This window comes from Musca vetustissima, unplaced genomic scaffold (genome assembly GCF_032173495.1).
Source record: "Musca vetustissima isolate MV318-11 ecotype Yass unplaced genomic scaffold, APGP_CSIRO_Mvet_v1 utg5255, whole genome shotgun sequence".
NCBI lineage: Eukaryota > Metazoa > Arthropoda > Insecta > Diptera > Muscidae > Musca > Musca vetustissima.
The window spans coordinates 109,949-132,287 of NW_026878903.1; the positions used below are offsets into that span (position 1 = coordinate 109,949).

The 22,339-nt window shown below is 36.0% G+C and overlaps 1 protein-coding gene across 2 annotated transcripts; it reads right to left on the reverse strand.

The window, feature by feature from the left end:
* Nucleotides 1–20,616, reverse strand: LOC133323686 (Y+L amino acid transporter 2). Of its 2 annotated transcripts, XM_061532604.1 has the most exons (9): nucleotides 20,349–20,616; nucleotides 12,970–13,216; nucleotides 9,005–9,078; nucleotides 8,753–8,898; nucleotides 4,893–5,107; nucleotides 4,601–4,830; nucleotides 4,274–4,526; nucleotides 4,043–4,104; nucleotides 1–103 (listed from the first exon to the last, which is right to left on the reverse strand). In XM_061532604.1, the coding sequence occupies exons 1-9, from the start codon at nucleotides 20,613–20,615 to the stop codon at nucleotides 101–103; spliced, it is 1,497 nt and encodes a 498-aa protein (XP_061388588.1). In that variant the 5' UTR covers nucleotide 20,616; the 3' UTR covers nucleotides 1–100. The 2 variants fall into 2 exon arrangements, with proteins under 2 accessions (XP_061388588.1, XP_061388589.1); XM_061532605.1 differs by lacking the exon at nucleotides 4,043–4,104 and having other exon boundaries at nucleotides 7–103.
* Between the last annotated feature and the right edge of the window lie 1,723 nt (nucleotides 20,617–22,339).

Sequence of the window (22,339 nt, forward strand, 5' to 3'; positions counted from 1 at the left end):
TCATGTTTTCATTTGCCAAATTCTGTTATTTTGTTTTACACCTGAGCTGGTTTAGTCTTTCCAAGGACCATGAGAATTTTCTGCAGAAACCTGGTAAGACTTACTGTGAATTAAAGAAAAAAAAACTTATTAGAAATTTGTAATTAAATTTTGTTGTCTAGTACTAATCACCATGCGTATCCATATAAATTTGTATAAATATTAGTATATTAGAACATTTAGACCGATTTACAAAGTATTTAAAAATAAAATAATTCAAAATTCTAAGAGCCACATAAACTTAAACTCATCCAATGAGGAAAGGACAAAAGTAGGACGATGACGATACTGGGTTCGTTTTTATACCCTCCACCATAGTATGGAGGGTATATTAATTTTGTTTTTTCGTTTGCAACTCATCGAAATAATCATCTCCGACCCTATAAAGTATATATATTCTTGATCAGCGTAAAACTCTAAGACGAAATATTGGTCCTGGACTTACATTTTGGTATACGGATAGTTATATCACGAATAGCTGAGTCGATATAGATGTAGGTGACTATTCGTATGTCCATTAACATTTGTAAACAAAGTAACGGTCATAGCTGTGAAACAATTGTCACGATATTCTGCATATCCGGTTGTGGCCAGTGAAGACACTTATTGTTTTTAGTAAAAACGGTCAATATTTGGCTGTTGAAGTCAACCAAAGCATTTTATATTTGTTTCTGGTCTCTGTAGAGGTCACAAAATTGTACATGGGGAAAATGCTAATGAATAAGCATATTGAGCAAGTCAAATTGACCCAGACTTTTATTTGAAAAAATAAAAAAAATTGCATTATATGCTCTTCACATTTATTCTAGAAGGGCAGAGACCAGGTGTGGGAGCTATACGTAAATATTTACAGGGGTACATCTATTCTAATAGTATTTAGTATTACCATTACCGCACTAGATTATAGGTATACAATTTTGCATAATGTTCCGGTTTTATTGAAGTGCGGCATCTATCGGTTTTGAATGGATGATATTTAGAGGATAAATCTTTTTTCTAAATAAGGCAAATCTAGTTAACGAAAAAACATGGCTGCTTGCATTGCTAGTACTCTTTGGATGTTTGGTATTGCAAATGTCATATATCGGTCTAAGTATTGGTTTAGCCCCCTTATAAGGCTCCCCCCAATATTCCGTATTTTGGGGATATTGGACACATTTTCCAATCGAGCTGACTGTAATTTATTATAAAGTTATAAAAGTTATAAAAAGTTCGGCCGTTAACATAGTTTTTTACATGTTATATTCTGATAATGTATTATTACAACACCAGGAGGTGGATATTTCGCCCAAATTCTCACCGACACGGACATTAGTTTCACAGAAAATGTAAGTCTTGTGGTAGTTTCGTAATGTATCATAGGGATAGCCCCGTGCGACTATACTGTTCCGCTCACTAGAAAAAACATTGGAAAATCAAATCCAACATGTGAAGCATATGGAAACTTCAATGTGTCGATGTGAAATCGAGAAACTACATTTTTTTTGGAGTAATACTAAAAATTTTGAAAAAATCTTGGAACAAATTAAAAATGCTAAAAAAAGTGCTAGGTGCTACATCAATTTTGTTGGTGCTAAACGAGTTTAAAAAGTGCTAAATCTAGCACTAAAAGTGCTAAATTTTGGGGTTCTTGAGCGCATTTTTCTACCGAATTCGCTGAAAATTGTGTACATTGGGTTCTTATTGGGTACCAAATATCTCTACTAAAAATTATAAATATCGGTCCACTTAAGGGTACCCCCCAATTTTTAGTTTTTTTTTTTTTTGGGTTTTGACCGGATTTTTTAACCGAATTGCCTGTAATTTTGTATTTTGAGTTCTTAATATGTACCAAATCTTTCTACAAAAAATTATATATAGGTCCATTTTTTCGGGTAGTCCCCATATAAGGGTACCCTCCAATTTTCGGTATTTTGGGGTTCTTTAGCGCGGTTTTCAGCTGAATTCGCAGTAATTTGGTATTTTGTAGTCGTATATGGTAAAAAATCTCCCCACCAAAAATTATTAATATTTTTATTTTTATATTGAAGTAGTTATCCGATATGTTTCGCGCATTTAGGCATAGGCCTAGCACCTGTGTACCAGAAGGAGTGGATCGATATTCCCCGTCTTCGAACTTGAACTAAGTTTGGAAGAAATTATAAGGTAGGCAATGTTTGGATGAAATCAAAAATTTCTGAAATGGATTTGGTCCAAAGAAACATGGGGCTTAGAACCAATATTTCGATAAGGCACATTTTCACTGTATCAATGTCCGTCCGTCTGTCTGTCTGTCCATGTTAAATTGAAAACAAAGAACAGGTCGCATTTATGATTCGAATTGGATGAACTTTGGCACAGCTTATTTATTTGGCCCAAGGACGAACCCTATTGAAATTGGGAAAAATAGGTTCAGATTTAGATATAGGTTCAGATTTAGATATAGCGATTTGCACGAAATTTGGCATAGCGTACTGAATTGAGTCTAAAATGATGTGTGCAAAGTTTTACGAAAATCGGTCTAGATTTAGATATAGCTCCCATATATATTTGCGTCCGATTTAAGGTAAATGGTGTACCAAAGTCCCTACATATCTTTCGATATGCACGAAATTTGTCATAGCGTACTGAATAATGTCTAGAACGATGTGTGTAATATTTCGTGAAAATCGGTTCAGATTTAGATATAGCTTCCGATTGCACGAAATTTGGCAAAGCGTACCGAATCGGATCTAACATGATGTGTGTTAATTTTCGTGAAAATCGGTTCGAATTAAGATATACCTACCATATATAGTTTCACCCGATTTTATAGATAGATAGTTCCCATATATCTTTCGATTTGTACGAAATTTGGTACAGCGAATTAAATTAAGTCTATAATAGTGTGTGCTAAGTTTGGTGAAAATCGGTTCATATTTAGATATAGCTCCCATACATATTTTCGTCCGATTTTATGGAAATGGTGCTCCAAAGACCCTATATAGCCTTCAATTTGCACGAAAGTTGGCACAGCGTACATAATTCAGCTTAGAATGATGTGTGCTTAATTTCGAAAATCGGTTCAGATTTAGGTATAGCTCTCATATATATTTTCGTCCGATTTAAGATAAATGGAGTACCAAAGTCTTTCGATTTGCACGAAATTTGGCATAGCGTGTTGAATGAAGTCTAGAATGATGTGTGTTAAGTTACGTGAAAATATGTCCAGATTTAGATATAGCTCACATATATATTTACGTCCCATTTAATGTAAATGGTATACCAAAGTTCCTATGTTATTTTTAACTTGCACTAAATTTATCATTGCGTAATGAATTAGGTCCAGTTCAGATTTAGGTATAGGTCCCATGATTGTTTAAATCGGTTCAGATTTGGGTATAGCTCCCATATAAATTTTCGTCCGATTTTAAGTAAATGTTGCACCATGGACTAAAAATGTGGCCGAAAGGAACAAAATATACTGCTGTGACATGTCTCGTTAAAATCCCGTTTTGTAGAAGTACAGACATAGCCCATATATATTTCGGACCGACTTCGTGTTAATTGGGCTCAAAATACTCAACGGGTAATAAATGAATGACTTGTTTATAGATTAATCTAAATCGGTTCACATTTAGATAAAGATCACATATTTTAGTTCATTCAATTTCATGTTGATGGTCCTTAAAAAAATGCGACGTCTGTTGGGATGCATCTGTTTAATATACCCATAGTCCTTATTGTTTTTTATAGAGTTGTTTTAAAAATTTTGTGACTCGTAGAATTTTGAATAAACAGTTGGCCATTCACCAATACCTACAAACAATTTGTGATACTACATACTACATGTGTGATCGTTAAACAAATTTTGTGCAAAGAAAGAAATAACAAAGAAGTTAAACAGAAAAACAAATTGTGCATAAAAAGACAGGATGGAGATTGCATGCATTAAAAAATAGGGATAAACAAATTAAATAAAATTTTAGAGGAACAAAAACAAAAATTAGGAAAAATAATTGTAAATAAATAAAAAAATAAAAACCTTTGAGGAACTTTTTGGTCGAACAACCATCATCATTTTCTGTAATGCTTGAGTAAATCCACCTATAAAAATTTAAAAAGGGATGTTAGGATTTCAAAATCATAAAATATATGGGAATAATATTCTTTTCACTTCGTAGATAAAAAACAAAGCCCAATGAGCAAATGAGTTGATGTTTTGGTTATATATATGAAATATATATTAATTGTGTGTACTACTTAGCCAACTTACCCATAGTCTTTTGGAACCACATTGGTTTATTTTTCCACGCAATAAATACCAAATACACGGGTATACTGGACATGATCATCAAAATGCCATAGCCGGTTTCAACAGGACTGGCATACATGGGTACGACGGTAACGAAAATTGTGGCCAACAAATAGACAATGGGGAAGATCAAGGGTACACGAATTGGGCGGGGTAAATTGGGTTGGGCCCAACGTAACCAGGGCAAGCACAAGACGGCAACACCAATACTTAACTGGAAGAATATGAGGAAGATTTGTTTGGTTATTATTCATTTGGGTTGATTTTTAGAACTCCTCCTCTACTTACCCACGTGGCAAAACCAACATAATTGATTAGAGCGAAAATATCCGATACTGTCAAATATAACATCGACAACAAAGCCATGGCCAAAACAGCTGGTGTGGGTGTAAATCTTTGTATTTGAATCATAGTTAGAATTTCAGGCATTTGACCCTCATTGGCACCGGCATAGAAGAGACGTGATGAAGTTAGCAGAATGCCATTTACAGCACCGAATGTTGAAAGAGCCACAAATACTGAAACAATAAAAAATATTTGATTTAATAAAGTCAGAATTATAACATTTTCCAGAGGTTACCTGGTATGGTCCATGCAATAACACCAAAAGCTCTTTCGGCATAGGTTACGGCAACAGCCTGAGATCCTAACACCTCATCGGGTGACAAAATTGTGTAGAATGAAACATTGGCCAAAACATAGACGAGGGTAACCAATATACATGAAATGGCAATGGCGCGGGGTAGATTCTTAACAGGGTCCTTCAATTCTTCAATAATGAAATTAAGATAATTCCTGAAATTTGGAGAACAAAATATATCACTCAGTATACATTTGTTGAATAATTTTGAAAGAAAAAATTATAAACAAGGACTTGGTTGTTCAGTGAAGATGTTATTTACCCCCAAGGTTCCGGAACGCCAAATTACAGGCACTGCGTAATGATAAAATATAGTAATTTCGTTTGGGAAAAAGTAGGGAACCTACATATATGAAGGCTATACTTAAAGATCGATATTTATACTTTTAGGTAGGAAAATTTGCCACCGAATGAGATGACAACCTCAAATATCGAATAAGAGCGAACTCGATTGAAATTACCCAACATATATAATAATGGGGCTATGCCGAAACTTGGACCAAAATTGATCATTTTCTACGCAATAATATGTCAAAAACTCAGATTTAAGTCGTTTAGGTAAAATGGGACAATTTTGTGGAAATAGCAAACTTGATACATTCTTTTCAGTATGCCGCACTATTAAAAATTAAATCTCAATAATATACGAATATATAGAAGCTATAACGCCATTCTAGTCTCAATATGATACGTTGTGCAAAATTTCGTATCAATCGGACAAACATTAGGCGTTCGGTGCACTATTCTCCGAAAATCGGACGAACATATATATGTGGGAGCTATATCTAAATCGGAACCACTTTTCACGAAAATTAGCACATATCATTCTAGGATTAATTCGGTACGATATGCCAAATTTCCTGCAAATCGAAGGATATATAGGGACTTTGGTGAACAATTTATATTAAATCGGATGGATATATGGAAGCTATATCTAAATCTGATCCGATTTTCTCGAAACTTAACACACATCATTTCAGTTTTATTACAGTACGCCCTGTCAAATTTCGTGTAAATCGGACGAAAATATATTTGGGAGCTATACCTAAATCTTAACCGATTTTAACGAAACCTAGCACACATCACTCCAGCCTCAATTCAGCACGCTATGCCAAATTTCGTGCAAATCGAAAGATATGTAGATGCTGAGGTACACCATTTATATAAAATCGGACGAAAATATATATGGAGCTATATCTAAATCTGAACCGATTTTCACGAAACTCGGCACACATCATTCTAGACTTAATTGAGTACGCTCTGCCAAATTTCATGCAAATCGAAAGATACATGGAGGCTGTGGTACACCATTTATATAAAATTGGACGAAAATATATATGGGAGCTATATCTAAATCTGAACCGATTTTCACGAAACTTACCACACATCATTCTAGGCTCAATTCAGTATGATGTGGCAAATTTGGTGTAGATCGAAGGATATATAGTGACTATGGTGCACCATTTGTATGAAATCGGACGAAACGATATATATGGGAGCAATATCTAAATCTGAACCGATTTTCATGAAACTTAGCACACATCTCTCCAGACTTAATCCAGAACGTTATGTCAAATTTCGTGCAAATCGAAAGATATATAGAGGCTGTGGTACACCATTTATATAAAATCGGACGAAAATACGATTTTAACTGAATGGGGCACAAAACACACAACATGTGTCCGATCGAGACGGAATTTTTCACAACGGACTGAATTAGGTCCCGTTTGATGTCTGTATTTTGTTGAAATCGGTTCCGATTTAGATCTTCGTCCGATTTTAGGTAAATGGTCCACCAAACTCCCAAGTGTTGTCCGATTGTAACGAAATGTGGCATATGTATGGAATTGAAATTCGAACAGGATGTGTTAAGTTTCATTGAAATCGGATCAGATATAGATACAGCTCCCATGTAGAACTTCGTCCGATTTTATGTAAATGGTCCACCAAAATCCTAATTTTTGCCATATCGTATGGTATTGAAAGTAGGATAGAATGTGTTAAGTTTCATTGAAATCGGATCAGATATTGATATAGCTCCCATATATAGCTTTGTCCGATTTTAGGTAAATGGTCCACCAAACTCCCAATTTTTGTCCGATTGTGACGAAATTTGTCATATCGTTTGGAATTGAAAGTCGGATAGGGTGTATTAAGTTTCATTGAAATCGGATCAGATATAGATATAGCTCCCATATGGAACTTTGTCCGATTTTATGTAAATGGTGCATCAAACTCCCAATTCGTTTGGAATTGAAAGTTAGATAGAGTTTCATTGAAATCGGATCAGATATAGATATATCTCCCATATATAGTCTCGTCCGATTTTATATAAATGGTGCACCAAACTCCCAATATTTGTCCGATTATGACGAAATTTGGCATGTCGTATGGAATTGAAAGAAGGATAGAGTTTCATTGAAATCGGATCAGATATAGATATATCTCCCCTATATAGTCTCGTCCGATTTTATGTAAATGGTGAACCAAACTCCCAATATTTGTCCGATTATGACGAAATTTGGCATATCGTATGGAATTGAATAGGATAGTTTGTGTTAAGTTTCATCGGATCAGATATAGATATAGCTCCCATATATAGTTTCCGTCCGATTTTATATAAATGGTGCACCAAACTCCCAACATTTTTCCGATTGGACAACATTTTGTGCAGTGTACTGAGTTATGTCCAGTTAGACGTATTCTCCCAAATATATTTCCTTCAATGTTATGTAAATGGTGCGCCGAAGAACACAATGTTTGTTCGATTTATAAGAAATTTTAAAGAGGTGAGTTTAAAGTGATGTGTATTAAAATTGCAAAAATCTGTTTAGATTTAGATACATCTCCCATATATATTTTCGTCTGATTTTGTGTAAATTGTTCACCGAGTAGCCTACGTCTGTTCCATATGTGGACAGTGCACTGTGCTGCAGCATACCACATTTTTGTGATATACTGTCTATATAAGTCCAAGTTCTGAGAGAGGTCTTGCCCCATTTTTGCATTAATAATCTCTTAACCGAACTTTCTCATCGAAATGACTATAATTTGGCTTATTGGATTTCTGACGAATAAGAACCTTCTTTCCTGAAATTATTCAATATAGTTTAATGCTTTACATTATCTCCCTTCCTACCCCAGTTTTCCAACCTGAGTTTCTGCAATTTGGAATATTATTTTTTTAGATCATGAAGAACCTTCTACCACATAATGTAATAACATAGTCCCCATATGCACACCACTTGGTGGAGTGTATAATAAGTTTGGCCCGTCTGAACATAATGACGTTTTTTACTTGTTTACTAAATCCGACAATCTAATACTATTATTTTTAATGCAAACCATAAAAATTTTATTCCCAAAGGAAAACAATATGTTTCTCCTTGATCTCAACATAACCTTATTAGCTATTCCCTAATAACATATATACATAACAGCGACAGCATCATCATTAAATAACCAGTATAACTCAATTAACTTCAACTGCCATTTCCACATCTTCTTTTCACCCACAACTATTCCCCGTCCCGTCATGTAAGAGAGGTCAGCAAAAATAATCAAATCACAAAATCCTATTATTTTCATACTGACTATCTACTCATTTCATGACTTCCAATTGTAATGACAAAAAAAGCAAAATAAAGCAGCAACGTAAAGCAACAAGTAGTGACATTTCGCAACCTTCAATAACAGCACATCCTCGGTCGCACGGATGTGTATCCATGAATTGCGTTATGCTCCCCATTTTTATATCCTGACCATCCATTTGCCCCTTCCTACCATTTTCCTTTACTTACCATCCATTGTAGGCAAATAATCCCGAGTAAAATGATAGGGCCAGCGATGTGACTTTTGTATCGGTATTTTCAAATGTGAAATATTCGGTATTGCCCAAGTAAAGTTGATACATGCCCGATGCAATGATGATAAACAAGGCCAACAGCTAGTAAATGGATTAAGGAAAAAAAGGAGAGATGAAACGAAAAGACAAATCAGTTTATGATGTTTTATCATTCGAGCAGCAGGACGAATGTGTGTCTTTTACTTACTTTGGCGTATGTGAATATGTCCTGCACAGCGGTTGCCCATTTGACGTCCCAACAGTTAACAAATGTCAGGATTACTGAAATGAAGAAAACAAATATTTATTTATTAGGAAGGGACTAAATAGGAATTTTATGGGTTGCTATTAATATTTATGGGGAAATGGAGATTTGAATTTATAAGGAGTCTCAGCGGGAGACGTAGGGGATGATAGATACAAAGTAACGGCTCTGATTGACTTTAACATGGCGAAGTCCAGGATTATCTTGGTCCCTCTTTCATCTCAATTGTGGACACTGGGCAACTAACCCGACGATCTCAACCCATGTTTTTATAGCTCTACCGCGGTATCACCTGGGGTAGTTATTTTCATCACCCGTTCAAATAGTGAGCTGATAATTGCCGGGAGTTAACCCATAAGAACTATTAAAAAATGGGTTGAGGCGTCGGTTTAGTTGCCCACATTCGGAAAACCCCTCCTACTATAAAAAAACAAAGAATAAGAAAACCAAACTCCCTAATGTTGACGACCCCAGCAAACGTATAAAGGATTACGATATGCGAATCTGCACTTGGAATGTGAGCACGTTGTACAGAACTGACGCAGTTTTCGCTTTGGCGTAAGCAAATCAAACGACTACGCATGAAGCTATAGCTTCATGCTGTCATGAAACGAGACAAGAATATGGCTGCGGATTTATGGTCAACAGGAGAATAAAAGACCTCATCTCCAAATTCACTCCAGTAGATGGGCGAATATCTATAATCCGCATAAAAGCGAAGTTCTTCTACATCAGTCTTATTTGCTCCCATGTTCCGATGGAAGACAAAGATGAGCAGACCAAAGACATATTTTACGAGCGCCTAGAAACAGCATATGACCGCTGCCCTGGCCATGACATTAAAATTCTGCTAGGAGATTTTAATGCAAAAATCGGAAGGAAAAATATTTATCTTACAACGGCATGAGGTTAATTGACTTTGCGGCAGTAAAAAACATGGTAGTTAGCAGCACCAGATTCAAGCATCTCGATATACACAGGCCACCTGGATTTCTCCTGATTAAGCAACGAGAAATCAAATTGTTGTGATAGACAGAAGGCATTCGTCCAGTGTTTTAGACGTTCGATCGATTACATTATCTTGTGGCAGTCAAGGTTCGCACCCGTCTTAATGTAGCAGCAAAGGTGCGATCTAATGTAACACGGAAACTCGACGTCGACAACTGCAAACACAAAAGGTAGCAGAAGCCTACTCCGCTCAACTTATCCACCTGCTTGACGAAAGCACTTCTTTTCCCGATAATAGTATACAAGCACAATGGCAAAGAATTACGCACTCCCTACAAACTGCAGCAAAAGCAATGCTTGGATACCAAAAACCACCATCAAGAAACCCATGGTACGATCACCAGTTTCGTAATGCTACCGAGGCGAAAAATGCAGCGTATAGGGCAACCCTGCAAACAGTAGCAACACGTAACGCGATGGAGAATTATCGGGAGAGAGGAGAAACGCATTTTCAGAAAAAAAAGAAAGAACAAGAAAAACGAAGCGTGAGCAAATCGAAATGTACAGGTATCAGAATGAAGCCAGGAAATTTTACCAACGAGTAAAACACCAAAACGAAGGTTTTGGCGCATGCACATCCTCCTGTAGAGATGAAGATGGAAACCTGGTGACAAATACAGATAGCGTGCTGAGGATCTGGAAAGAGCAGTTTGAAAAGCTTCTTGTATCAAATAGTGGCGGTGAAGAAGATACCCCAGAGCCAATAAGAGAGATGACGGTATAGAATGCATACCACCTAGCCAAGATGAGGTCCACAGTAGCAATTAATCGGTTGAAGAACAATAAAGCAGCAGGTGTCGATTGGCTACCAGCCGAACTATTCAAGACCTCATTTGTACAATTTGACTAGAGGAATACATGCCCAATGATTGGAACCTTAGCATCCTGTGTTCCGAGCATAAAAAAGAGACAAGACGATATGTACCAACTATAGAGGAATAAGTCTCCTTCTCGTCTCCTATAAAGTGCTATCCAGCGTGCTGTGTGAATGATTGAAGCCAATAGTCAATGACATCATTGGACCATACCGATGCAGCTTCAGGCCTGGCAAATCCACCATTGATCAGATTTTTACTCTGCGCAAGATCCTGGAAAACCCCTTACGAAAAACACATCGACACATTCCACCTATTCGTCGACTATAAAACCGATTTCGACAGCCCTATTTATTCAGAGGTGTTTAAAGCCACGTCTGCCTTTGGCATACCTACAAAATTAATACGGCTATGCAGGATAACTTTAACTGGTACAATGTCAGCAGTTAAAGTAGGAAAGGACCTCTCGGAGCCTTTCATACCGAACGAGGATTCAGACAAGGCGACAGTTTGTCGTGTGACCTGTTCAATATCCTGCTTGAAAAGGTCATACGAGATGCAAATGTGAACATAAATGACACTCTGTGCACCAAACAGCATATGTTACCCGCCTACGTTGACGACATCCATATAATGGGTCGAACATTGCGAGCGGTAACAGCCATATTTGAAGGAATTGAGAAGGAGTCTGCCAAAGTGGGTCTGGCAAGACGTCTGGTAGACTCGGACCAACTGCGGAAATTTAAAACTACAGCTTCGAGGTTGTGTACGATTTCATATACCAAGGTACCGCCATAAAAAAACGTATAACATAACCTGTGAAATCCGGAGGAGAATAGTGTTGGCCAACAGATGCTATTATGGTCTGAGTAAGCAACTCAAAATCAAGGCAACCTCTCACCAGACCAAGCTCACACTCTACAAGACGCTGATATTACCCGTGATGTTGTATGGATCTGAAGCATGAGTACTTGCGCAAGCAGATGAGGCAGCTCTTGGAGTGTTTGAGAGAAAATTTCTCCGGAAGATCAATGAGCCGATCTGCGTCGATGGTGAATATCGCTGTCGAATGAACCATGAGCTATACAATTTATTCTCAGATAACGATATAGTCAGACGGATCGAGCTGCAGCGACTACTACGTTGGCTAGGCCATTTTGTGAGAATGGATGAAGATGCCCCAGCTCAAAAGGCATATAAAAGCTAGCCAAGTGAGAGGGGGAAGGCCACGAATCCGATGAAAATATTAAGTAGTAGGCATCTCGGAAATGGTCTTTCAAAATGGATGAGATGCGCACAAGACCGACGCGCCTGGAAATCTTTTTTAAGCAACCGTTCTGTCATAAGTCAGCTAGTACAGAGCATGCACAGAGTGTTCAGAGTACTGAATACTTACAAAATGGTTGTCCAAATTACACGAAGTTCCTCTACTCTCCTTCTGGAACCTATTTAACATAATGATTTTGTCAAAATTTCGAAGAAAATCTTTTAAAATTCGTACATTTTGTATGTGGCCAATAGTATATTAGATTTTGTTCAACATGTGCGCACCGTCCTACTTCTACATGACCTTTTACCTTGACCACAAAGAAGGGAGGAACATATTGTATATTGTGGATCAGGCTTGCAAAAGGGCTGACCTACAATATCCATCGATCTTTTCCTCTGCCCAAAACTAAAGGCATTAATGAAAGGGAAGCGTTTTCTTACGATTGTGAAGATTAATTCACAAGACACGATTCAAATGTGTTTGCTAGACCTTAAAATATCTTTCTTTGTCTTCAACTTCCAGAGATATCTTCAATCCGTCTGATGTAATTTTTCCAATAAATTACATTAGTCTTGAAACGTCCATCTCAATTTGAATAAATAATAGAGTTTGTCGGATGAACTACAAATTTATGACTACTATCTGTTGCAAATACAATAACAAATAAAATGTTTATTTATTGTGATTCCATAACAAACAAGTAAACATATTTTTTGAGTTCCTGGATTAATGCAAGGGTCAATAGTCATTTTATATTGAAACTCTTCTTATCGTAGTTAACTGCGAGATTTAATCCACTCACAATTGTTACTTACATATACAACATACAGCCAATAGCCTGGCTGCATCTTCGGGTGGTGTACATTCGGGAAAGAATGGTTTCAGCACGTAAACACTGAATGTGAGCGCGACAATTGCCTGCGAACACGGCCGCACTATCATACATTCAATCCACAGACGTATGAAGGCCATAAATGGACCAAATGTTTCCATAATATAGGCATAATCAGCACCGGACTTTGTAATCATTGTACCCAATTCCGCATAGCAATAGGCACCGACCTGAAACAGAAAAACAAATATGATATTTATTTAAAATTGAAATTAAAGAAAAAAGTGGTGATGAGAGTAATGATGAGTGTAATCACCATTACATATGGGATTTAAAATATTTTAATTGGAGAAACTAATTTATAATAGCTTGTCATATATAAAATTCAAATGATGCTGATATATTTAATTAATATTTAATTTGAATCTTACTAGATAATTATTCCTGATCTGTTGACACTAGGTGGTCGCGTGGCAGAAAATAATTCCATTGACTGATTTTTTTATTAAATGTTTATTTAAAAAGACTACGCCTATTGCTAACCCTTAAAAACATATTTTTAACCAGTAAGGGAAGTAGTAAAGTCGGACTGGGCCGACTATATGATACCCTTCACCAGTTTGGGTATATTCTACATATGTATCCTTACAATTGTATGTCAATGTTCCCTCGAAGGAACATACTCATGTCTTTCTGCACCATATTTATTTAATCTCAATCAGATACCCGTTCGAAATACATATGGAAGCTATGGCTACATTCGCGCCAATTTTAACAAACCCCAATAACGTCATTCAAGTCTCAATTGGATACGTTGTGCAAAATTTCGTGTTAACATTAGGAGTTTGGTGCACCATTTACCTTAAATCGGACAAAAAATATATATGTGAGCTATATCTAAATCTGACCTGATTTTCTCGAAACTTAACACACATCATTCTAGACACAATTCAGTATGCTGTGCCAAATTTCGTGCAAATCGAAAATATATTCGGACTTTGGTGTACCATCAGACGAAATATATATAGGGTCATATCTAAATCTGAAACGATTTTCACGAAACATAACACACATCATTCTAGACTCAATTCAGTACGCTATGTCAAATTTCGTGCAAATCTATGAATATATAGGGTCTTTGGTGCACCATTAACATTAAATCGGACGAATACATATATGGGAGCTATATCTAAATCTGAACCGATTTCCACGAAACTTAACACACATTATTCTAGTCTTAACTCAGTACGCTGTGAAATGTCATGCAAATCGAAAGATAAGTAGGGACTTTGATGCACCATTTGTCTTAAATCGGACGAAAATATATACGGGAGCTATATCTAAATCTGAACCGATTTCCACGAAACTAGGCACACATCTTTCTAGACTTAATTCAGTACGTTGTGCCACATTTCATGCAAATCGAAAGATATATAGGGACTTTAGTGCACCATTTAGATAAAATCGGACGAATATATATATATTGGAGCTATATCTAAATATGAACCGATTTCCACGAAACTTAGCACACATCATTCTACATCCAATTCACTACCCTATGCCAAATTTTGTGCAAATAGAAAAATATATAGGGACTTTGGTGCACCATTTACCTAAAATCGGACGAAACTATATATGGGATCTATATCTAAATCTGAAAGATTTTCTCAAAACTTAGCATACATCATTCTACATCCAATTCAGTACGCTGTGCAAAATTTCGTGCAAATCGAAAGATAGTTACTGACTTTGGTGCACCTTTTACCTTAAATCGGACGAATGTATATATGGGAGCCATATCGTAATCTGAACCGATTTTCCTGAAACTTACCACTCATCATTCTAGACTCAATTCAGTACACTATGCCAAATTTCGTGCAAACCGAAGGATATATAGGGACTTTGGTGCACTATTTACTTAAAATCGGAGAAAATATATATGGGAGCTATATCTAAATCTTAACCGATTTTTCCCAATTTCAATAGGGTTCGTCCTTGGGCCGAATAAGTGACCTGTGCCAAATTTCATCCAATTCGGATTATAAATGCGACCTGTAGTTTGTTTACAAATGAACATGGACAGACAGATGGACATGCATAAATCGACTAAGAAAGTGATTCTATGCATATTCTCAAAAGGAACCATGTATCTCTCTCGTTTCCTTTTGCCTGTTAAAAACATATACACAAAGACATAATACCCTGTACCACAGTGTGGTGAAGGTTATAATAAAATATCTACGCCTATTGGTAGCTCTTCAAAAATACTTTTAAAAGTCTACGCCTATTGACATGCCTTCGAAAAATATCTCGAAAAAAATCTACGAATATTCTTAAGAGTTAAAAATATATAAAAAAATTCGGTTGTTCTTTGAACAATTTTCTTAAAAATCCGCCCTCTGATGGGCCTTAAAAATTACGCTTATAGCTTCGACAATCCTCCATAAAGAGATTCCTTATAATCCGCCTTGGGCAGAAATACTCCATATAGACAAAGCAAGTGAGCTATTGATTAAATATTTAATTTTCCGGAAATATGTTTGTACTCGTATACGAATACCCGAGAAAAACCACCAACGCACATTTTTTGTTTTTCTAAAATCAATTAAATTAGAAAAATGGAAATTCCTAACACGTTGTTGTTTTTTTATTTTCGCCATAGTGGTTGGACTCCAATAGACAATCAACAACTTGGCTAGCATTGATGTCACGCCAATTCGTTGTTATCGACATCGATACGGTCGTCGCCGTCATCATCGTCCATAAACATTGACACTTGATGTTCTCAAGTGTGTCAGAGAGGAATGTACACTGCAAGTGAAGGAATTTCGCCCACCCACAACGAACAACTTGAGAATGACAAGAAATACTCAATATTTTAATATGACTCCTTAGCCAGAGAAGGAGTAAATATTCCTGGAGGCTTGGAGCAGGACGTTAAGAGAATAGTAATGAGATATGTATGCATTTGACTTTCAATAATTCTGAATGTTATGACTTCCTGTTCTTGTAGTGGCAGCTAAAGGAATTCCAGAGTAATTTCATTATTGTCAATGCCTGTGGCAGGATGGCATACCGCCACAACAAGAACCCTTGTACAAAATGAAATGCCTACAATTTCTTCTGCTGCTGGCTATGATGGCATGTCAAGCAGAGCCCTCAAATATTTATGAAGTGTAAATGGAGGAGGAATGCGAGTAAAATATTCAATTTAATTGAAATAATGGGATAAGTAAATAAATAAATTATATGTTTGGAATGGCTTTGAAGATATTCGATTCTTTGAAATACATCTGCTTTTATGAAAAACAAATAAAATATAGAAGAATTACAGATATATCATTAGGGACTTTGGTACACTATTGACCTCAAATCGGACGAAACTATATATGGGAGCTATAACTAAATCTGACCGATCTTCACGAAACTGACCACTCATCATTCTAGACTCAATTCAGTACGCTATGCCAAATTTTGTGCAAATCGAAGGATATATATGGACTTTGGTGTACTATTTACCTAAAATCGGTGGAAAATATATTTGGGAGCTATATCTAAATCTGAACCGATTTTCACGAAATTTAACACACATCGTTCTAGACTGAATTAAGTACGCTATGTCAAATTTCGTGCAACTTTGGTGCACTATTTACCTAAAATCTGACGAAAATATATATGGGAGATATATCTAAATCTGAACCGATTTTCAGGAAACTTAACACACATCATTGTATACTTAATTCAGTACGCTGTGCCAAATTTCATGCAAATCGAAAGATATATAGGGACTTTGGTACACCATTTACATTAACTCGGACGAAAATATATATGGGAGCTATATCGAAATCTGAACCTATTTTCTCGAAACTTAACACACATCACTATAGACTTAATTCAGTCCGCTATGCCAAATTTCGTGAAAATCAAAAGATATAGAGGTACTTTGGTGCACCAATTACCTTAAATTGGGCGAAAATATACATGAAAGCTATATCTTAATCTGACCCGATTTTTTCGAAACTTGACACACATCATTCAAGACTCAATTCAGTATGCTATGCCAATTTTCGTGCAAATCGAATGATATATAGGAACTCTGAACGCTATGCCAAATTTCGTGCAAATCGAAGGATATATAGGAACTCTGAACCGATTTTCACGATACTTAATACACACAATTCTAGACTCAATTCAGTACACTATGCCAAATGTCGTGCAAATCGAAAGATATATAGGGAGTTTGGTGCAATATTTATGTCAAATCGGACGAAAATATATATATGGCAGCTATATCTAAATCTGAACCGATTTTCACGAAATTTAAAACACGTCGTTTTAGACTCCTTTCAGTACTCTATACCAAATTCCGTGTAAATCGAATGATATATAGGAACTTTGGTGCACTATTTACCTAAAATCGGACGAAAATATATATATATGGCAGCTATATCTAAATCTGAACCGATTTTCACGAAATTTAAAACACGTCGTTTTAGACTCCTTTCAGTACTCTATACCAAATTCCGTGTAAATCGAATGATATATAAGAACTTTGGTGCACTATTTACCTAAAATCGGACGAAAATATATATGGAGCTATATCTAAATCTGAACCGATTTTTCCCAATTTCAATAGGGTTCGTCCTTGGACCGAAAAGTGACCAGTGCCAAATTTCATTCAATTCGGATTATAAATGCGACCTGTATTATTGGTAGCTCTTTAAAAATATTTTTAAACCAGTGAGTGGAGCAGTATAGTCGGACGGGGCCGACCATATGATACCCTACACAACTTCCACGAAAAACTAACTTTCTGTGGATCTATATTCTGAGCTTGGGCAATATTTCGCGATATTAGCGTTGTAAAGGGTTACTAAATAATATCTGAATACATAAGCACCTGCAAATGTTTAAGTGTAACTCCCACATCCGAGTACATACGACCATATAATTGATATCAATTTAAAGGTCAACCACTGCCCTTGAATATAGGTCGGGTATATGTCCTTCAGGGGTAAATCTATACGCTATAGAATACAAATTTTGTAATTGTTCACACAAAAGTCAGGGTCCATTTGACCCGCTAAATATTGACCTATCCTTATCAAAACAGGCAAGCTATATTCTTTGGCCCGATCCCCTTCTCTATGTAAAAATTCGCGATGTTTGGGTCATAATTGCGGCCTCTAGAGCGACCCGAATAACCGATAAAAATTAAGTATTTGGTCCATTACATCCTCTAAATATTAACGGATCTTTACCAAAAACATTGGCCAGAACCCATCCTAAATGCACAATTTCGTGAAAATTGGTCCATAACTGTGGCCTTTATCGTGTTTACAAATTATAATGGACAGACGGAAGGACGGACACACATGTCTAGATCGACTCAGCTAGTCGAGATATGACGATCGGTATACTTAATGGTGGGTCTAGGACCAATATTTCGCGGCGTTACAAACTCTTGGGGCTGCACAAAGCTATAATACCCTGACAACATAGTTGTGTAGGGTATAAAAATCCACGCCTATTGGTAGCCCCTAAAAAATATTTAAACAAATCACCCTACAACCTACATCAATATTCCAACATTAATTTGAATCTCAAATCCAATTTAAACTAGTTCAATTAACGCATCAAACATCTGTTTTCCAAACCAGCAATAAATATTGAATTATTTATAAGGTAGCCAGTGAAACAGGTATGACACGATGATGAAGAAGAAAGTATTAGAATCATGTACAACGTGTAATCGTGCTAATATCAATGCAAATAATAGTAGCAGCAGCACCACCAGCAACAGGTGACAATCGTCAACCGAACGACAAGTCGACGCTTAACAATTTACATTAAAAGCACCTCAGCGGTAGTCTTCATTCACCGTAATAATTGTTCCCATATGGATTAGGTGTTATATTGTATATCGTCAAGTAGGGGTGGGGTCCATTCCACAGATGGAATACGAAGTAGATAGTAGTACATCTACAAATGGGCTGGTGTCTATCGAAAAAGTGTGTTCATGAATGATGTGATAAATAAATATTCGTAGTAATGTTTCATTAGCCAACAATTGGCTTTATTCTTGTTCATCGAATATGTCTCAGGTGGTCGTTGCCATTAATTCATATTTACATTTTACGAAGTAAACAAAAATACTATTTGACTTTTTATCGTCTTTTAAATACCAGTTTGATATCACAGGTGGGATTTTTTTATTATAATTTTTGTACTAGATACAATGTTTCAAAATAATTATCGAATTGATTTAATATTGTTGGCAAATAGTCATAATTTATAGTATAGGTTCCTTGGCGAAAAGGGGTTCATGGATTTTTCTAAAAAGATTTTTTCAAGGCCTACAATAGGAGTGGATTTTTTGAAGAATATTTTTTCTAGGGCTACAATAGGCGTGGATTTATGAAGAATATTTTTTTCAATACCTACAATAGACGTGGATATTTTTTCTATGCCTACAAAATTAGTGGATTAAAAAATACAATTTTCAAGGCTTACAACAGGCCTGGGTTTTTATACCCTTCACCACACTGTGGTACAGGGTATTATGCCTTTGTGCATATGTTTGTAACAGGCAAAAATAATCGTGATGGGCCCATGGTTCCTTTTGAGAATATGCATAGAATCACTTTCTGAGTCGATTTATGCATGTCCGTTCGTCCGTCCGTCTGTCCATGTTAAATTGTAAACAAAGTACAGGTCGCATTTATGATCCGAATTGGATGAAATTTGGTACAGCTCATTTGTTTGGCCCAAGGACGAACCCTATTGAAATTGAATTTCGGAATTGAAAAATCATTCGATTTGCACGAATTTTGGCATAGCTTATTGAATTAAGTGTAGAATGATGTGTACACCACCTCGTCCGATTTTAAGTAAATTGTGCACTAAAGATCAACAGCTAGGCCGATTGACACAACGTACTGAAATTGATATAAATTAATCTCTGGCATGCTTGCTTCATATCGGTTCAGATCTAGATATATCGTAGCTTCCATATATAATTTCGACTTTTTTATTGAGATTAAATTTTAAACAGTGCAGCATACCGAATAGCGTGTGTCAAGTTTGCTTTAAATCGATTTACACAAATCCGTCGCAAACGAGTCTAAATTTTAGCATTGGTTCTAGGAAGACATAAAAATCACATTTCAAGTTCGTTCAATTTCATGTCAAAATTCCTTCAAAAAGGCGACGTTTTTCGGATACATATGTAGAATATACCCAAAGTGGTGAAGGGTATCATATAGTCAGCCCAGTCCGACTTTACTACTTTCCTTACTGGTTAAAAATATTTTTTCAAGGTCTTAATTGACTTGTTTATTTTAAATTATTAACATTACTTACCATTGAAAATATACCGGATACCACCCAAACAATTAAAGCCAAATTCACACTGCCCGTGTACATCAGCACACCGGTGGGTGATACAAAAATACCCGAACCAATGATGGACCCAACAATAACCGTACAGCCATTGATCAAACTCATTTTCGCCTTTAGCGTTACTTCACCGCCTCCATCGGCCTCGACTTTTGCCGCAGCCTCACCATTTCCATTTACCACAGAACTCTTTCGCGAAGAATTTTTCCGATTTAATGATTCAGTCTCCATGACGGTGGCGTGGTTTACCTCACTGCCTAATGACGACTGGTCCCACGCAGCAATTAACGTAAATTAATGGGAGGTATTTGCGCTTTGGCGTGCCGTACCGGTGATTTTTGTTTATTTTAGTTTCTGAAAATAAAGAAAACAAATGGAAAAAATGAAATTAAATAGTGAAATGATTAGTTCGCTTTAAGTGAGATGTTCGGGTAAGATGATGCTCTATAGGAAGATATTTAAGCAATAACAATTCAAGTTCAAACATTTTTGAGTAGAAGAGAACCAATTCCTATTGGAATGTTATGTTTACATTTCAAATTAGCAAATTAGTATAAATAATAATAAATAGTTTGGAGCAGTGCACAGTGTTAAGAAAACCACAAAAATAATCAATTTATTATTATTCTTATTTTCAGGATATGTTTTTTATTCGCATGGCAAAGATTGGTTATATTTTTATACTTTGTCCCATATATCCACAGTGATTTTAATATCATTATTATACAATAATTATTATACTATTCTTATATGTATTCTTTTTTTCAAAAATTCTGTACAACATTTGATAAATAAATCCAGCTGTTCGAGTAATGACTCATTACTAATGAGGAACACTATTTAATGTCAATGTCAGTGAGATATTATATAATAAAAACAACAGCATTTTTCTCGATGTGAGAAACTGAATAATTACGACAACAGCTCACAGAAAAAATTTCAACTAGTAGTTAATATACAACAAAGTGATAACAGCTTTAGAATATATTGGATTTTTTAATAGCTAATCGAACAATGGGCGAGGATTTTTTAAACCGAACGATCGGTATTTTTTTCTAATATTTTCTTCAAGGACTAAGCGAACAACAACTTTCAAGGCTTCTTGATCAAGAGGCTAGACTTGTTTTCCCGTATATTTTTTACAAATATGTTTTCAATGCCGACAGTAGACGTGGAATTTTTAAAGAAGATTTTTTTAAGGCCTACAATAGGCGAGAAGATCTTAATAGGCATGGATATTTTATTTTTTTTTTCAATGCCTGGAGGTCTTTTTTAAGGGCATTTCGAGAAATAGTTCTGGAGTTTTCATTAATAATTTGTTCCTTTCCTTTTGAGAATATGCATAGAATCACTTTCTGAGTCGAGGTTGTCTGTCTGTCCGTCCATGTATTTTTGTGAACAAAGTACAGGTCGCATTTATGATCCGATTTGGATGAAATTTGGCACAGTTCACTTATATGTCCCAAGGACGAATCCTATTGAAATTGGAGAAAATCGGTTCAGATTTTGATATAGCTCCCATATATAATTCGGTCCGATTTTTTGTGAATGATAAACCAAACTCAGAAATATTATTCCGATTGGGACAAAATTTTGCACAGAGTACGGAATTAGGTTAGGACTGATGTCTGCGAAGTTTTGTTAAAATCGGTTCAGATTTAGATATAGCTTCCATATATATTTTCATCCGATTTAAGGCAAATGGTGCACCAAAGTCCCTATATATCTTCCGATTTACACGAAATTTGGCACAGTGTACTGAATTAGGCCTAGAATGATGTGTGCTAAGTTTCGAAAATCTTTCGATTTACAGCCTACTGAATTAAGATTAGAGTATTGTGTGCTAAGTTTCGTGAAAATCGGTCCAGATTTAGATATAGCTCTCATATATATTTTCGTCCGATTTTATGTAAATGGCGCACCAAATTCCCTATATATCTTTCGATTTGCACGAA